The sequence below is a fragment of the Melopsittacus undulatus genome, chromosome 4 (assembly GCF_012275295.1).
Source record: "Melopsittacus undulatus isolate bMelUnd1 chromosome 4, bMelUnd1.mat.Z, whole genome shotgun sequence".
NCBI classification, from domain to species: Eukaryota; Metazoa; Chordata; class Aves; order Psittaciformes; family Psittaculidae; genus Melopsittacus; species Melopsittacus undulatus.
In genome coordinates this window covers 7,735,433-7,752,796 of record NC_047530.1, presented here as the reverse complement: position 1 = coordinate 7,752,796, position 17,364 = coordinate 7,735,433, and the positions used below count along the sequence as shown (strand labels likewise).

The window sequence follows — 17,364 nt, the reverse complement described above, 5'->3', positions numbered from 1 at the left end:
CTCTCAGCTTCTTCAGCAGCAAAATGTCCTTCATTTTGTGATAAAAATGTATTTAGAATCACTTTCAAGGTCCATATTCTGACCTTCCTTACCTAATGTTGCTCTAAAGCCACAGCAGAATTGGTATGGATTAGGCAGGGTAATGATATGGCACAGTGAGTTCACCATCTGGTAGCATTTTACAGCTACAAGTCTGGATCTAACCTCCCAAGGGAAAAATTATATGCTAGTGACTCCCAGCTTAGCTGCTGATTTCAATAAAGCACAGCTGAAAAGAAGCACATACATGAGAGAGGATTTTTGCAAGTCCTAACAGAGTGTGATATCCAGAATGGCAGATAGCACCTTGCATGATGTGCATAAATATTGCGCAAACCAGATGTCAGCCTCTGCCAAAAGCTTTTTCACTGTCGTAGCTGTATCCCTTAAAGTGCAGGTGTGTCCATCACCCTGGAGGTGCTCAGGGTGTAACAGATTCTTGCCTCTCTTTTTCAGGACCCTGATGTGATCAACACTGAGCTGCCCATGGAGTGTGGCCCCGCACCAGAGGATGAAGGGAGTACTGTTATGCGCCCAAACATTTCCAGTGGGATAGTGCCCCTCTTGGTAAGCCCTTCTCTTACACCACAGACAACACCTAAAGCACTGGAATCCCACCAGGCTGGGCACAAACTTGTACAATGCCCACAAGAGCTGCTGGTGGAGAACCTGAGCAACCGGACTGGTCGAGGGCCCAGCCTGCCATGCCTCACTGATTTCAACAGTGGGCCCTGGTTTCAGCAGACCTCAAGCCAGAAGCTGGAGCTCAGCAATCCACCAAGCCACAGACTTAAAAACAAAACAAAAAACCTTTGGAACCCAACCTATGGGTCCTGGGTGCTAGAGAACATCTGTCACTTCAGCCCCAGCTCCAAGCCCAAAGCAAACCCGGAGCGGGAAGATTCAGGCTTTGATGGGAATTGCAGTTCTTCCCCTAGCTCCCGGGCATCTCCAGCTTCTCCGAGTCGAAGCAACTGCCCTCAGCTGGATGTCAGTGGGATTGAACTGGTGAAACTCCAGACTTTCCCCTGTGGCAATGTGAATTATGCTTATGATGACCTGTGCTGTGGCACTGAGCACCAACCATCGGGTCTGGCAGGGGAGAGAGGAACTGTGCTAAGGAGCTCCAGCCTGCACAGAGATGAAAAGCCTTTTTATAAGACAGAGAAAACATCGAGGGAGAGGGACTCTGGTCTGTCTTTGTCAGATGACCTGAGTGTTACTCCAGTATAACAGAAACAGGTCTTCCAAAGATCAGGGAATGTGTGTGTCTGGAAGGACTGCTTCCTATTTCACTCACTTCCTCCATTCAAGTTCCTTCGGATGGGTGGTGTTTCACCATCAGCAATGTTCTGCTTTCTCCTTCAACCTGCCAGATCCCCAGATCGTTAAAGACAGTTGCATTCCTCTCTCTGTCCATCAAACATGTTCTGTGAACCAGCTTAGAGATGGAGATCAACAGCATTGCTGCTCTCATTCAGAAGACAATAGTGAAAGGATGTTTTCTCAATCTGCTCAGGTGAAAAGAATTGGACCTACCATCCAACTGCAGCATTTGGATGGAAATAAATAATGACTGACACAGGTTGTGCTTCTCTCTGACTCAAGAAACCAAAACCACATGCTGTGCAACTTGCAAAGGCTGCTGTATTCCCAAGAGCTTCTTACAGTCCCTGTGACTTACTAATGATGCTCATGCACTGTAAGGGAAGTAAATAAATAGCAGCTACATTTGCATCTGTGTTATTAGCAGACCCTCTGGAAAAACATGAAAATAAAGCTACTGTTCAAGTTGGAAGTAGCAGGAAGGATGAAACAAAACCTCCAGGCTCCTCTGAGCATGTGCTTTGAGGATGAGCAATGAAGAGGAAAACAAATTCACAAAGAAAATAATTGGTGGAGCTCCTGGTATCCCTTTGGATAGTGAAGGAAATGTGCTGCTTGTCCCATGGTGTCACTTTCCTCACAGCTCCTGGCGTGCAAGGGGCAGGTGGTTTTTCTAGAATGGCTTTGCTGTGTGGCATAAGGAGAAATGGACTGTCTTGATCTTGTAATGGACTCCATTTGGGTTGAACTTCATTTGTATATGTACACTGGTATTCAGCAGTAGTTTCCTGTGCTGTGTTGTAAGCATCAGGCTGAGGTTCTCGAGTAACTGACTAGATCTTGGTGCACTGGAGTTGTTCTTGGTTTTAATGCCTACTCTTCTGGGGTAGAAACAAAGTAATGCAAAGGAAGGGCAGAGTGAGGGGGAACCTAACAAACACAGGCACAACCTTACGATGCTCTTTACACAGGACAGTAACATAAGCTCCACCATTCAAGAAAGCTGAAATCATGACTTGGCTTCACACACTGAGCAGGTCACCATTTCTTCTCACACTGAAAGCATAAGACTTGCTAGTAAAGGCAGTTGCTTTGAGGACAGTTCATTTCTAACACTTTCTTCTGTAGCTTAGAGCCTAAAATGATGTTTACTGGTTAAAGCCTGCAAAATAAGGAGGCTGAAAAAGTAAATAATTTGGATTAAGCCTGAACAGTCTCAGAAGGGTTTTGTTCTTGCCCCACTCCTGAATGTTGCACTGCCAACCTACTGTGGCAAAATACATGCTGCCTGCAGGTGTAATCAAGCTGTGTGGTGAGATGTCACTTGTAGACTCACTCTGGTTCCTTTCTGAGGGAAGAGGTGCTCTGGTACAAACTTCACACTTAGCAATCAATCAGCTGCACATACAGCTTGAAGATGTGGGCTGGCAGCAGAGGGTTTGCTTTGACCACAGACTTCCTGTCCTCTGCGTCATTCGAGGATGGACACTACTGAGATGTGGTACAGAAAAAGCACAGAGGGAAGAGCCTGAATCCATTGGGAGTGAAATGTGTCTTCAGTGCAGGTTTATGTTGTTCTGACTTTGCATCTATCTATTCCAAGCTTCCTATAGTTCCAGGCCTCTGGCTTTAGAACTGATAGTTTTACATACCATTACTTATAGACCTGCACATCTGTTACAATCCTGCTTTCAATTCTCTTTAGCCATCAGAATGGAAGACAAGACAGGAGTGAAATACTGACTTGTTCAGAAGCCATGGGATGTTAACTATAGCACCTTCTCCTCCTGCAGCCTTTCTGTGAAGTAGCAGGCACATCTGTTTTCACATGGAAATGACTATATAATACCTTGAGTCCAATGAGAAGCAGGTAGGAGCCCTGCTATGTGGTTACCCAGATTGAGCTGCCACCATTTTCTCTATACACAGCACTTGCCTCAGCATGATCCAGGAATTTAGGAAGGTCAGTAGTGATAAAACTAAACCATTAAAACACGGGGTGAGAGGAGAGCACAGTGTTACTGCCAATGCTGTGGGCAGTCTAGGCTGCAGCTGTGCCCTCAGTTTATAATGAAAATGCAAGTTCTTCAGTCCAGCACTTTGGGTAAATACCTGGTTTTACTGAATAGCTGCATCAAGGTACTTACTTATTTACAGGAAGAGCATAGACAAAGCTGCACTGAACCAGAAGAGAAGTCCATCCCATACAATATCTTAACCCTAAGTGTCCAGCAGCGAGGTATTGAAAGACAACTGTAGGAGTAGAATGAGCATGAATTGATTATATAGTGATACTTTGCTGGTTGACAACAGCATGTGGCTCAGGAATGTACTGAGCAAGAGTGTCTTGTAGCAAGACAGAACATGGAGCTGCATGTACCAAATGGGCACTGAAAAAAAGATGGGAATTTTGAAAGGATCTGCATTAGTAACCTAAATTTTATATAACTCCCACAAACAAAACTGGAGCTAAATAATCTTCTGTTGGAGCAGTTGCCACGGATCTTTGACCTTTTTCTGTGCATATCTGATCTCTTGGCTGCTTTATAAAACCCTCATAGATAATGAAATTTTAATTAATAGCCTGGAGGAAATAATGCCAATATTGCTCCTGTTGTGACACTGAATGCTCCATGCTGCCCAAACCGTATTACCTAAAATAACAATCACAATGACATGTTCTACAACCCCCAGCTCTGAGACTGAGGCTTGCTCTTCATACAATCACAATTTCACAGTGCTCAATTGGTGCTATTTCAAAATACGACTTGAAGTTGTGTTTTTAGAAGATACTTTCAGTGCATAATCAATGAGTTGAACCCATAGTGTTAAAATTAATTTTGGCAGCTGAAAGCTGATTTTGTGTCCTACAGAATGTCATGAGTGGGATACCTGGGATTATCAGTAATCCATGTGAAAGGTCTTCCAACACTTCCCCACTGCAGAACCAGCCATTTATAGGATTACTACAGATTGCTCTTCCTGATGGGTGGTCTGCCTTTTAACAAGTTACCAGCTTGGTTTTAGATTGTGTGTATAGAGTTGTTTTGGGTTTTTTCTGGACTCAGCATTTATGTGGCTTCATACAAGCTCATACCCTTTAAAGAAGGGACTGAATAGCAAATGATGAAATAATCCTGCAAATTTCAATTTGTCTTTCCTACCCATTGATATTCTTGCTTCTGATCTGTTGCCTTTTCTCTCCTCAGCTTACATGTTTGTATCTTCATTTGCCCTTTAAAGAAACAGAACTTCTAACTGCACAGATTTAAGGGCTCCCCCTCACACCAGCCCCCTTCCTGCAGTAAGCTCCCCACTGAGTTGCAAGAGGGCAGGGTGTACTGAGAAAGCTTTGCAAGTCTAATGAAATAGCTATGGGCTGTTGCAAGTGTAACTTATTCCACCTCCAATACCCACCCCCTACTTACCTGAAAGAAAACACTAGTGCTAGGAGCTGCAGCTCCATTGCTGTGTCAGCCAGAGACCACACTCCCCAGAGCCTCGAGCAGCAGAGCTCTATGAGAGCTGATCCTTTAGACCCGGTCATGCTTTCTCTTCATCAACCCTCCAAGCTCCTGCCCTTCCCAGGTTGATGGAAATGACATGTTAGGCACAACATCACTAACATCTTCTCATCTCATGACTTCTTCACTTAGTTGAACTGGTTCCGATTTGTCATTACTGCTGACCATGGCAGCACTTCTCACCAACATACCTGTCTGGGTGACTACTGCACATAAGTAGATGGCATGCCTATGGCTTCTATGCAATTGAAAGCTGGACAAGTGTATACTTCTATATTTGCAACACAAAATAAAGAGACACTAGCGGTGGCTGTTTGTTTCCCCTCTCTGCTAAGCACTCTTCACACACAGGTAAGAAGACTCTCTCTTGCTCAGAAGTGTTGCCAGGCCTGCAGGGTTGAGTGCTTCTTCCCTGCTGCCACCAAAACCTACCCCATAGACCTGTTGACTGCTCCGAGCCTGCCAAGTGCCTGTTGATGCATGATGTCTTGATATACTGATTCTATGAACTGGGATTTTTGAGACAGAGCTTACCCCAAAGGAAGCTCTCCAGCTTTGCGTGGATTGGGTTCTAAAGCAAATGTACCTAATAGGTTTTGAACCAAGCTTCTACATGTGTTAGAACCAGTTTTGTTTCAAGAAATATTAGATGCTAAAGACTAAAAGTACAAGAAACACCAAAATAAATAGTCCTTGTTACTTCCCTAAGGACATTCTTCAAGAAAAGATACTACTGTCCTGTGACCAAACCACAGTGGATGTCTTGTTTTTTCCTTCAGTCTCATTTATTTAGTAGTTTACACACTTCAGAGTAACAAAAACTCAACCAATACAGTCAATGTCAAAAGTGACCACGGTCAGCATTGCATTGTAGTGTTCAGAACGGATGCATGTGGATGATACAGGCCATTTGATCTCAGTACCTTAAAAACAACAAATAATAACAACAGCAATAAAAAATAGCAAGAGCCCTCCAAGATACTTAAGGGTTTGGTCCAACTCCCATTGAAACCTTTCCCTCTAGTAGCAACTGGATCAGATGTTAAGTAAATTTCTCCCCCTGTGTAAATTTAACAGGGAGGTCATTTAATTTTTACCACTTTGGTTAAATTTCATCCAGATTTCTACCCTTGTGGGGCCACAACACCCATCCTTTTTAAACTTAGCTGATGTATCTCTGTGCATTTCTTTCTATATTGCACCTTCCTCCAAAAGAATCTCACAGCATCTTGCAAGCAATAATGAAGGCCAACCTCACACCAGTCCTGTGAGGTAAGGAGGTACTATTCCCATCTGTAAAATGGGAACAGAACTGAGGCCTAGTTGTCCAAGGCCAAAAAAAACAAGTCACTGACAAAGCTGAGGGAGAGAAATCCTACTGCTGGATTCACATAGGAAGGCAGCAGCTACAGCAGTAAGAATTGCTGCATCTAACTAGTGAGTTTAAACACCTTGGTGTCAGAAGTTAGCTGTGCAGCACCAAAGTGCTCTGGGCCAGCATATCTCACTGTGCTCTGGAAACACACAAGCTCTTAGTGTCCCCAGTGGAGCAGAATCTCAGTGGAGGCATTAAAGAACTTCATGCTGGACCTGTATGTGAACAAATACCTTTTTTAGCATGCATCAGCTCTTCTGTGTTACATGCCTGTGCAAAGGCACAGTACTGACCCTCTGGTAAATATAAGCTTATTCAAAGGCAATGTACTCCACAGTGGAAGGAGGCTATACTGCTTCCTCACATCAGCAAGTGAGTGTAAAGACAGGCACTTGGGGCCATCCAGTATGAATCCAGGTACCCAACTCACCCAGTGGTAGTTTGCCTGTGAGCTCATAGCCTCCAGGCCCATAGAGCTCCAGTGCTCACTTCCAGTCCCACACGTGCAGTTTGATAGTGAAAAAGCTGCCTCCTTTTCTCCTTTTCTATAACAGCAGCAGCAGATTGTAGCTTCTTCCCTTAGCAAGCCAAAAGGTCATTTCTAAACTAACTTGCTAGAACTATTTCCAGACCAGGGTCTGCTACAGCAGAGGTTTTCTTTCCCCCTCCGACCTGTTCAACTACTGCAGAGGAACGGATCATTCTCCACGTTTCCCAAGATCACACACTGCAAACCATCAGCCGCCAGCAGCAGTTGGGTGCTTTGAAGCTACTGGTACCCACACTTCTCCTTTAGAACTGGCCATTCTAGGCTTGTATCTCAAATTCTCAACTGACTTTTGAGCATCAATTTTTACCATCTAAGTCTCCCCTCTAGAAAGTAAGTTAGACTGGTGCAAAGAGTCACGTGTGGGGTAACAGAAGAAGTTTAACTCTTCCAAAACAAATTTAACTCTGAAGATCAATCCATCAGGCAAACCACTACTGAATGCTATCACCTGAACAGGCTCATTTCTAACTTCTTATTTTCATTATGGTAGGACTGCTGCAATTGCAGTCTCATAGAAAAGGCATTGGTACTAAAGTCCTCCCCTGGGAGGCCTAGTTACTTCCTGCTCCTTAAGCACTGCTAGGGCATGATTACCTGTCAGCTGCAGGAAAGGAGGAAGACTTCAACTGTATGAAATTCACCAAGGCTTAGTTTTTCATCTCATAGCAGTTCAAAACTTAGGAGGCTTCTGCAATGATAAGGTCTGTGCTCTCTGTCATATAAAAAATGTGTAAATCCTCTGAAATATCTAAGTGGAAAATTCATTAACTTACTGTCATGAAAATAAAACTGTGAGGGACTCTGGGAGGACAGAGAAGGCTGAATTTGCAGTGAACTGCATTGATTACCAGTTTCAAACAACTGCTGGGTTAGGATGAAATGTTTCCATGTCATTACTTCCTACAGAATACCCACTCTCTGTCATTTAACTTTCAAATCACAGCTGAGCTTGAATTTGTAATACTGCTGTTTTGTTTAGAGGTGATGAAAAAGTCATTCAATCTGACTGATGTCTTAGTACAGTAGTGTGTTATCTGCAGAAACTCCCTTTAGAAATTATTGTAGACTCTTAAATTCTAATTACAAATGCTGTAGATACAGATTTCATTCCAGACCTGGACTCTACAGTCCATTTTTTTACTCATGATCACAATTACTATTGAAATAGCCATTTTCCAAAGCATGGAGTCACCTTCATATATCCTAAAGTTCTCAGAATCTCTTCTGAGCAGAGGACTCCAGCAAAAGACAACAATTTCTGATCAGTGTGCCTCACCAGCTTTAGATGTTAAAAGGGGATTAAGAACCAAGCAATACAAGTTGTGTTCTCAGTTTGAAAACTGCACCATCATGTTATTAATGTTAAAACCAGGAATGGAAGTGCACATGTGACTACTGATAGTATTTCTACTGCTAGTATTTAAAGAACTGTTTAAGTGATCAGAAGCAACCAACAGAGCAAGTATGTGAAGCCACTACAAAAAAAAAATCACTTTCTTGACATTAATGCTGTGAATCTTCTGTGGTTGTGCCCAGGGCACAGCAAAAGAAGGATGAACCACAGATGGCTCCACAATTCCAGGTGGGGACTAGGGAATGTGATATATAGACTTTCCTTCCCCAAAACTGCCCTGAGTTAACAGCTGATACCTGGGAGGAAGGATGCCTGGGAATTCACTCATCATTAGTGTAACACTGTGAATGCAGAAACATGATCAGTGTGCCCATCTATACAATTAAGTGGCAGGATCATATTATATGGCTAAGAAGTCCCATGCAGTAGGAGACAGTCAAACCACGATCTTAAAAGACCACATTGGTTGCTGGCTACCAGTGCATGCTTGTATGTGCACGGGTATAGGGGTTTTACCTCTAGAAATAAACAAGCCTTGGAAAAAGCCCTTAGATCCCTGGGCTGTGTGTAAGAACCTTTACTGATTTTCAGAGCTGCAGTTCAGCTGCAAGAGGCCAAATCTGCCAAGCTAGCAACTTTTCCAACAGCTCACCCAGCCTCAAAGTCAAATGGTTGTGGAGACAATAGGCTGCTGCTCTCTCCCTAAAGTATCTGTAATCTCCTGAGAGGATACATAGAAAGCAAAGGCTGTTCCCAGATAGAAGTGAATAGAGGCTAGGGTAGGGAGGAGGAGGAATAGACACAGCAGTCACATGCAGCCACTACAAACTGCTGTCCCCCTTTGCTCCAGATTTCTTGTGATTATCACCTGTTTCCACCTTGTGCACACTGTAACACAATGCAGCAGAAGTTGTTGGTCTAACCTATGGTGTACACAGGAGGAAGGAGACTTGGAATCAGAAGGAAAAAAAACAACCCCAACTCTTGCTGGTTTCAAAACTATGCGGTTCCCTGGAAAACTGTCATTCCTACCCTGAATCTCCAAGCACTTGCTCTGGTTCACTAAGACGTTATCTGGAGTCCCATCAGTTTGCCAGAAAACAGAATCATTCTGGTTTACCATACAGACCTCTTGACTCATGCTGATGTGATTCCTGAGTATGGAGATCTTCATTCTCTGAGGACCAGTCTGAAGTTAGGCTGGTGCAATGCAAACTAATCTGGAGTTATTCAGGTTCATAGAGGGCTGACGCAAAGTCATTTTGGTCACCAACTGTTGGGTTCTGGATGCAGCTCCCTCTGCACTGATGACCTCAGGAGTTTGGAGGGAGTTAAAGGTTTCCTTCAGACTGAGTGATCCAGTAGAGCAGAAAGTTACAGAGAAGCCCTGCAAGTTTTGTGTCATTCTCAACTCATCTCTCAGTGATGCTTTCCAAGATGCCAATCAAATTGTCCAACCCCAACAAGTACCCATCCTCCCTGTTGCCTTCTTCCCAGGGGATCCTGTGATCCAGTGTCTGCCCATCAGGGAGTAGGGTGGTCTTTCCAAAATCAATCAGCCACACGTTGGCATTCCCACTGCCATCATGTACAAAAAGTAGTGAACTTCCAACGACCTGGAAGGCAGATTGAAATGATGTGGTTAAAAACACATCTGTAACTCTTCCTCACCACTTAACACTTCACACTAAGAAAAATACCTCCTCAGATGAACTTCTAACCTGTGACCCAACAGACTTTGGCGCTGCACTTACACACTGACAATTTACATGCCTCATTTGCATAACCATATCAATCAGTAATGTGCAGATGAGCAAAAGGACCCAGCAGACAACAGGAAGAAAAGCACTTTCTCCAGTTCACTTGGCAGCAGGTCTTGATTTGAGCTATTCAGCAATATCCAGTGACTGCTTTCAAAGACAGACCACTAGAATGCATCAAGATCAGAGTAACCACAGTAAACTGATGCTAATAAACCATTACCTTCAGTGTCCCAGAGCTATAAGTGCTGGGATTCTATAATGATGTAAGGATTTACATCATTCCGCAACTGGTTTAAGCTTTTGTATCATTGTGATGGAGGCTTTGTGGTATCTGTGCTGTTAACATATATTAGTTGTCTTCTGCTACAAACTCCTTTCTAGTAATACAGCTGTACTCTGAAGTACACCTGAATGACCAAACAAAGCAGCAATGCACCTCCATAGTGTTATAACCACTTCTTACCTCATGTCGCTTGAAGAAGTCTGAGGATTCAAGAATGATATGAATTTCCTGCAGACGCTTGAGGTATTTGTTCTGGAGGAAGAGAAGGTAAAAAAACAACCCATAAATCTTTACGTAAAGATTGAATGAAGTTACTCTGTTTACAAGAGCCAATATAATGAACAGCTCATGTTAGTTTTAGGCTAGAGGTCCTTCAAAACAAGAGGTTCCTCATTTCAAAATCAATCTGAAAATACACTTCAAGATGCTTTCATAGTGAACGAACAGTTCTTCTGCTGCATAGAGCACACTCCCCTGCCTTGTTTTGGATGCAGCGACATTTCCTGCATCCTTTTTTTCCCCAATCTTTAATAAAAAAAGAGAAAATAGTCCCAAACAATTCAAAACCTTTGCATTCTCCACAGTGAAAAGAGAATGAAATTGTGTTACAGGGACAAGGAGGAGCCCCAACCAGGGGAGGGAGGGAGGAATCAATACAAGAACAAGGCCTAATGCATAAAGGTCTAGTGTCCATTTTTAATGCACACTCCTCCTGCAGGGCTCACGTGCCTTCATCATCACTTCTACATTGCAGCAAAGTGCTATGGGCTCCTTTAAAGTTCCAAAGACAAGACACGTTATGCCACCTACCATATGCCTGCTGTGCTCCCTGTGAAGCAGCACACAGGAATTGCTCTTCAAGGCAAGTCTCTCACATAGGAGCCCAGCCAGCCACCAATCTCACTTCCTGCCCCCATGCTTTGGTTTCATCCTCTCCAGACTGAATTCCCAAATCATGAATTTTCCTGCCTGCCAACACAATCCTTGCATAGACATCATCATCCTCTGATGTATCTAAGACTCATCTAACACCATCTAACTGATGGCAAGCCATAAGGTAGCTTGACTGATCTTTTTCCAGCATGAGGAGCTTGAGGTGAACTCCTTGGAAAGGGCTGACAGAATTGGTCTCAGCCAACTACTTCTCACAGCCCATCAAGTTCCCATGACCACTCCACCTGCTGAGAGGGACTAGAAGTCAAAACCACTTTCTTCCTTGGTAGTTTAATTAATTTTCTTGCACCAGAGGAAGCATGGCCCTGAAGTAAGTTCCTGGAGTCAAAGAACAGTGAACCTGAAGAGCTCAGACTCACCAGAATAGTTGTGTTGCCCTCAATGAATTCCGCAAAAACCTGGAGAACTTGCTCCTGTGTCTTCGTAGTTTTGAAGTTTGTGTTACATGTTCCATCCGCCTTCTGCACAAAACCACACAAAGACAGAGACAATTTATACTACACACGTATCGTTCCCCTCATCAGTTGATCCTTCTGAACCACCAACAGCTCAGCTCTTGCTAACCAGATCAAAGTGAGTAGTTGCAGAGGAAGAGAGCAGATAAAACCAAGCAAGAAGTGGAGGAGAAAAGCCACACAAGCTGATTGGCCAGCTTTAAATGGCAGTTCATTTCCTGTTGAGTGCAGTTACAACCCAAATCATGCTATTACCAGCCTGCAGGAGGGTTTCCTCACGTGTCAGTACAAGCAGCGCAAAGTTCAATGGGTAAAACCACAGTGACCTCCTTGGTTTGTCCTCTCATCTCACTTGGTACAGTCAAACCCCAGCTGGGGATGCAATGGGACATTTTCAAGCCCAGTTTTACCAGTCCTTTCTGTTTGGGTGTCAGGTTTTTTCTGGTTGTGTTTTTCAATGGAGAAATCAAAGAATTGTGGTGAAGACTCAATTCCCAGTATACCTTTGCACATGAATGTGACCCAGAAGACACAGAACAGAAAGCTGGCTGCAGACAGGGACAACTTGGGATTTGCAGTGCTAGCAGTGACAAAGCACATGTGTGGGAGCTTTGGCAAAGGACAGTGCAGGCTTGCTCATATCCAAGTGGGTCCTGGAGAAATTCAGAGTATATCTGTACTAGCAGTAAGGCTCAGTACAAAGTACCCTGCTACTGAAAAACGAGTCTTTTTCCATACTAGCAGTGACCAGTTTGCGCTTGTGGAGCTACAAGTAAATAAGAGCTGTCAATACAGACTACATGAATATGCATTTCCCCAAGAACATCCCTGGTGATTAAAGAGAAACAAATACAACCTTTTAGGACACACATGTAAAATACAGCAAGTACTGCAGCTGGCAGCCTGTATCTACAAGAGCCTGCATGATTATCAAACTGTATTCCTCCCACTGTATCAGTCCAATGACATCCTTTATTTTCATTGTAAGAGTAAATCAACAGGTCATGCAAATGTGTTCCCTCCTACGTGTTAAAAGTGACTGCACCAACACTGCTTCAATTCAGCTCCAGTCTCAGCAGGTGAAACACTATTTACTCCACAGCAGAGCTCAACTCCTAGTATATACCCCAAAAAAATCCAAGCATGCTAAATTTGCAGATTTATCATGCAAGGGAATGAACTGACTGAATGGCAAAGCCATGCAGAACAGCCTCCCACCTACCAGACTTCCTAGCAGCAGAATAAACAGAGTTCTATTCCAGGGCTGCGGGCCAGATACAAGTGTGGCATGTCAGCCTGATGAGATGTGCAAGTTATGCAAGGGAAGTGCAGCAGGTAGGCAGTGAAAGTTAGGAACCATCTGATCTGAGGTATTATAATGTTCAACAGCACATAGAAATTTGGAACTTGGTCTGATGCCTATTACCTCTTGAGTAAGGTTGTCTGAAAAAAATCACTTCTCCCTGAGTTCCAGATACCAGAGCACTGTCTGGAATAGCTGCTGTGTGTTCCCTTTTCATCCTTTTATGTCTGGGCAGACTGGCTGCTTGCTTCCCTGCTGTTTAGAAGCACTTTTATGATTTTCTTCCTTTGCAGTGGTTGGAAGGAAACACAACTGCTGCCTGTCCATTGCTGTAAACATCCAGATTCTGAATGGCACCAACCTTTGTATTCCATATCAAGGCCTCGCAACAGCTCTGGATGTACCTGATCCCTAGGAGGCTCTTGTCTGACTTGCTCTTTAAAGCCACACCTTTGACAAGGCCCATAGAGACATTCCTGCACAGCAGAGCAGGCAGCTACATGATGCAGACATCAGGATGCTTGCAGCACTTCTCATTAGATGTGACAGTGACATAGCTAGCAGGAGGGCAGCTTTGGCAGCTCCATGGAATAGTCCTACCTATCTTGCTCAGATTCCTCTGCAGACTTCCCTTACAGGGCTCTGGCTTAAGGTCGTGACTTATATGGATTCACAAAGATTTATGAATCAAGTCTGATGTTCTCCTGGGAAAATGGATATCCCTGATCTACAGCTGAAGAAATGGTACCAAAGGAAGACTTAATTTCCCAAACTGCACAGAGATTCAGTGACAGATTGGAAAGCCAGAACTCCTGGTTCTCAGCCCCATGCATATCTCTTCTGCAGATATTAGCTTAGGGTCTATTAGCTTATTGTCATAGAGAGAATGTTTGTGACCTTGTCAATATCTGTCACCTTCAGTCAGCCCCTTCCAGAGAGAAAACCTGCATTCCAAACCTGGAAGCACAAGAGGCTGAATGTCAGGCACCAGCTGTAAGGAAACCTAACGGTTCAAACTATTTTTGGTAAGAGTATAAAATCCCATAAATGAAGCTGACCTGATTTAAGAGATATGGAAGCAAGGAAAGGCAAAGCGATGAATCAGCCTAAAGAGAAAAGGTATCCCGCTGATGGAGAAGGCTTGCACATGGAGAAGGACTTGGGGGTGTTGGTCGATGAGAAAATGAACATGAGCCAGCTTCAGTGTGTGCTTGCAGCCCAGGAAGCAACCGTATCCTGGGCTGCATCAAAAGAAGCACGACCAGCAGGGCGAAGGAGGTGATCCTGCCCCTCTACCCTGCTCTCGTGAGACCTCAGCTGGAGCATTGTGTGCAGTTCTGGTGTCCTCAACATAAAAAGGACATGGAACTGTTGGAACAAGTCCAGAGGAGGCCACGAGGATGATCAGGGACTGGAGCACCTCCTGTATGAAGACAGGCTGAGAAAGTTGGGTCTGTTCAGCCTGGAGAAGAGAAGGCTGCGTGGAGACCTCATAGCAGCCTTTCCAGTATCTGAAGGGGGCCTACAGGGATGCTGGTGAGGGACTCTTCATTAGGGACTGTTGTGTCAGGACAAGGGGTAATGGGTTCTAACTTAAACAGCAGAGGTTTAGACTGGATCTAAGGAAGAAATTCTTTACTGTAAGGGTGGTGAGGTACTGGAATGGGTTGCCCATGGAGGTTGTGAATGCTCCATCCCTGGCAGTGTTGGATGAAGCCTTGGGTGCCATGGTTTAGTGCGAGGTGTCCCTGCCCATGGCAGGGGGGTTGGAACTGGATGATCTTAAGGTCCTTTCCAACCCTAACTATTCTATGATTCTATAGTGAATCAGATCTCATTTATTGGCAGCCACTTTACAGGAGGGCTTCTATGATTTCATTTTCGTTGCTTCCACTTCTTACTCCAGCAGCCACAGGGCAGGAATATTCCTGAATGACCAAACCCAACACATCTGCTCAGCATCCTCCAGGAGTTCCCAGCCCACTCACGGAGAACAACCCCTTTTTCCCCATCAACCACTAGCTGGCACCACTGATCCTTATAGGCTCTCCTCTCAAAACTGGGATCCCGGCATGGCTTCACTTCTCTGCAAATAAACAGAGCTGGACGTACAGTTCAGCTTCAGTGAAACAGTGCAGGGAGTACTGACCAGCTCCATTGCTTCAGCAACTCACTTTCTGTCAGCATTTGTCCATGTAAACAAGTAAGAAAATAATACCCGCATCCCTCATAACAGCACAGGGAGACAGAGGAGAAGGTAATGCTCTGCAGTACTCCAAACCATTCCTTATGCTTGATCAAGGATTAAGTATGTGTGTCCTGCTTTGAACAGTTACAGCTTTGTCTCAACACAGGAAAGTACCATGCAGTCTGTGGGACACACTGTTCCTACCCACCTGTAATAACCAACTGACTCACCAAGAACAAACCAGGAGGTTTTATTGGAGCTTCCCTGTGCTCCCTTAGCTCAGTCACTCCCCAGGACTCAGCATAAATCTGTACAACTTCCACACTGACCAACTATCTTTCCAAGAATATATATAAAAGGTCTTAAGGTCATCTGGGTTTCTGATGCCATTACACAGAACATCCAAAGACCTAAATAGCACAGGAATAAAACAGTTATCTGGATAACATCATTAGGTGGCTAAAGGGTAATAAAAGAAGTGCCTTGGCTGGCCTGGAGCCAGATCATCTGCCACTCACACAGTTCCTGCATGAGGATGCCTATGTCTAACAGTCAGGAGTGGGTGGCACAGCATACAGGGGCCAGTACAGCATGAGCTGGAAACCCTAGTTCCTGTATCACAACAGGAGAATCTGTGAATAAGGAAAGGATAAGCCAACACAGAGAAGCAGATAAGAAAGGGGTGTTTAAAGATCCTCTGCTCATCAGCATCACCTTCTTTAATCCCTTTCTTCTTCCTCTGAGTTTGAACTATTAAATGGAAGCAAAACTAATGCAGATTATAATTTACAATGGACTAACATACCCAAATTAAACATTCATGCTCCAGGAACATCCTGAAAGCACACAGGGCAACCCACACCAATTTCACAGCTGTCCCATCGTAGGCTTCAGGTAGCATGTGGGTGGTTGGGCAGCCCTCCCTGTGCCCTATGCTGCTACAAGTACAGCACTATCCTTACGCCAGGCTAGCTGCGACAGGACTACACAAAGCAGGAAGTACACTTCTGGATCCAACAAGTGTTCACATGCAAGTGACTTGAGCCAGGTGGCTGATATGCTGAGAGTAGGTCCTATGGGCTTCCAGGTAGGTACCTGACACTGCCACAGAGCATAACAAATATAAAGAATTAATGGGTAAGAAAGAAAATTGCCCAGGTTCTTCTGTGGCTATAAGGTAGTATCCTAGGAATGGTATAAGGGCACAAACTTATCCATCAAGAACAGCAGATGGACTTTGTTGAAGGAGAAGTTTTATTTTTGGTTGTTTTGGCTTTTTTCCAGCTCCATCTACACCAGATATCATCATGTACTTAAAAGGCAAAGGGGCTTCCCTGATCCCAAGAATATCTAAGCTAATGATTTTAACATGCCTTCCAAATAAACGTAACTGGAACAAAACCACTTTACTGTGATTCACTTGCAATAAATATGTATAGTTCCTGGATGAAAAAGTAATTGCATGGTGGGGGTGGTTATTTCTTCAGTTCTAAGTTCCTTATAACAGTCTCATTCTCATTCTATCTATACTGTGTACTTGCTTGAGTCCTTCCTGCAATGTTCTTGTGGTTGAATCAAGTACAGCTGATGTGCACTTGATCCTTAACTTCATTGATGCTACTCTGTTATAATTACAGTGGGTGTTTTAAAGCCACAACACACTAAACTCTGTGGTTTCAATTACTGCATTTTCACATAACCCTCTGGAAGACCTGGCTACTGATACACACCAGTCTTCTTGATCATCAACAAATCAAAGTTTGGTCTCCAAGAACAGGCAGAAGTGAAACTATTACCTTAATCCCTTCAATCCTGAAGCCCAGGTTGGCACTAGAGCTGATGGTTTCCCTCCACTGCATGTATCTGGGTTTGGTGACAGCATGCTGGGCATTCTCTTCAGCTGTGGGAGCGAGAGGATCCACTTCGATCATTTTCTTGTACATGTCTTTACGCAGCTTTGGTTTCTCTCGGGCCTTAGTCAGCTCTTCCTCCAGGTACGTCCTGCAAAAACACCACATCCCAATGGAACTGTGAGGACTCTCCAAGTATTTCTTTCTACAACTTACAAACTGGCCTCAACAAATGGCAACCAAGAAAGTGTTATCATTACCTCAGCTGGGTGTATGGGGAAGAGAAACAGAGAAGAATGACTGTGTAGGCCATGGGAATTGTGTCATTCTCTTCTTGTTCTAACTATACCTTCACTTGCTTTTATCTGTTACCAATGACTCCTGCTTACAGAATGGGAGA

The 17,364-nt window shown here is 44.1% G+C and overlaps 2 protein-coding genes across 2 annotated transcripts in view; one reads left to right on the top strand and one right to left on the bottom strand.

The window, feature by feature from the left end:
* The window catches only part of LTK (leukocyte receptor tyrosine kinase), a 100,881-nt gene extending 95,683 nt beyond the window's left edge, over positions 1-5,198 (top strand). Inside the window, exon 29 of the mRNA XM_013127720.3 lies at positions 496-5,198. Within this exon, the coding sequence (XP_012983174.3) occupies positions 496-1,272 (777 nt within the window). The 3' untranslated portion in view covers positions 1,273-5,198. The remainder of the gene's footprint in view (positions 1-495) is intronic.
* Positions 5,199-5,655: 457 nt separating this feature from the next.
* ITPKA (inositol-trisphosphate 3-kinase A) overlaps positions 5,656-17,364 on the bottom strand; it is a 40,890-nt gene continuing 29,181 nt past the window's right edge. Inside the window, exons 4-7 of the mRNA XM_034062487.1 lie at positions 16,911-17,115; positions 11,528-11,629; positions 10,395-10,466; positions 5,656-9,784 (exon numbers count right to left, since the gene is read on the bottom strand). Of these exons, the coding sequence (XP_033918378.1) occupies positions 9,581-9,784; positions 10,395-10,466; positions 11,528-11,629; positions 16,911-17,115 (583 nt within the window). The 3' untranslated portion in view covers positions 5,656-9,580. The remainder of the gene's footprint in view (positions 9,785-10,394; positions 10,467-11,527; positions 11,630-16,910; positions 17,116-17,364) is intronic.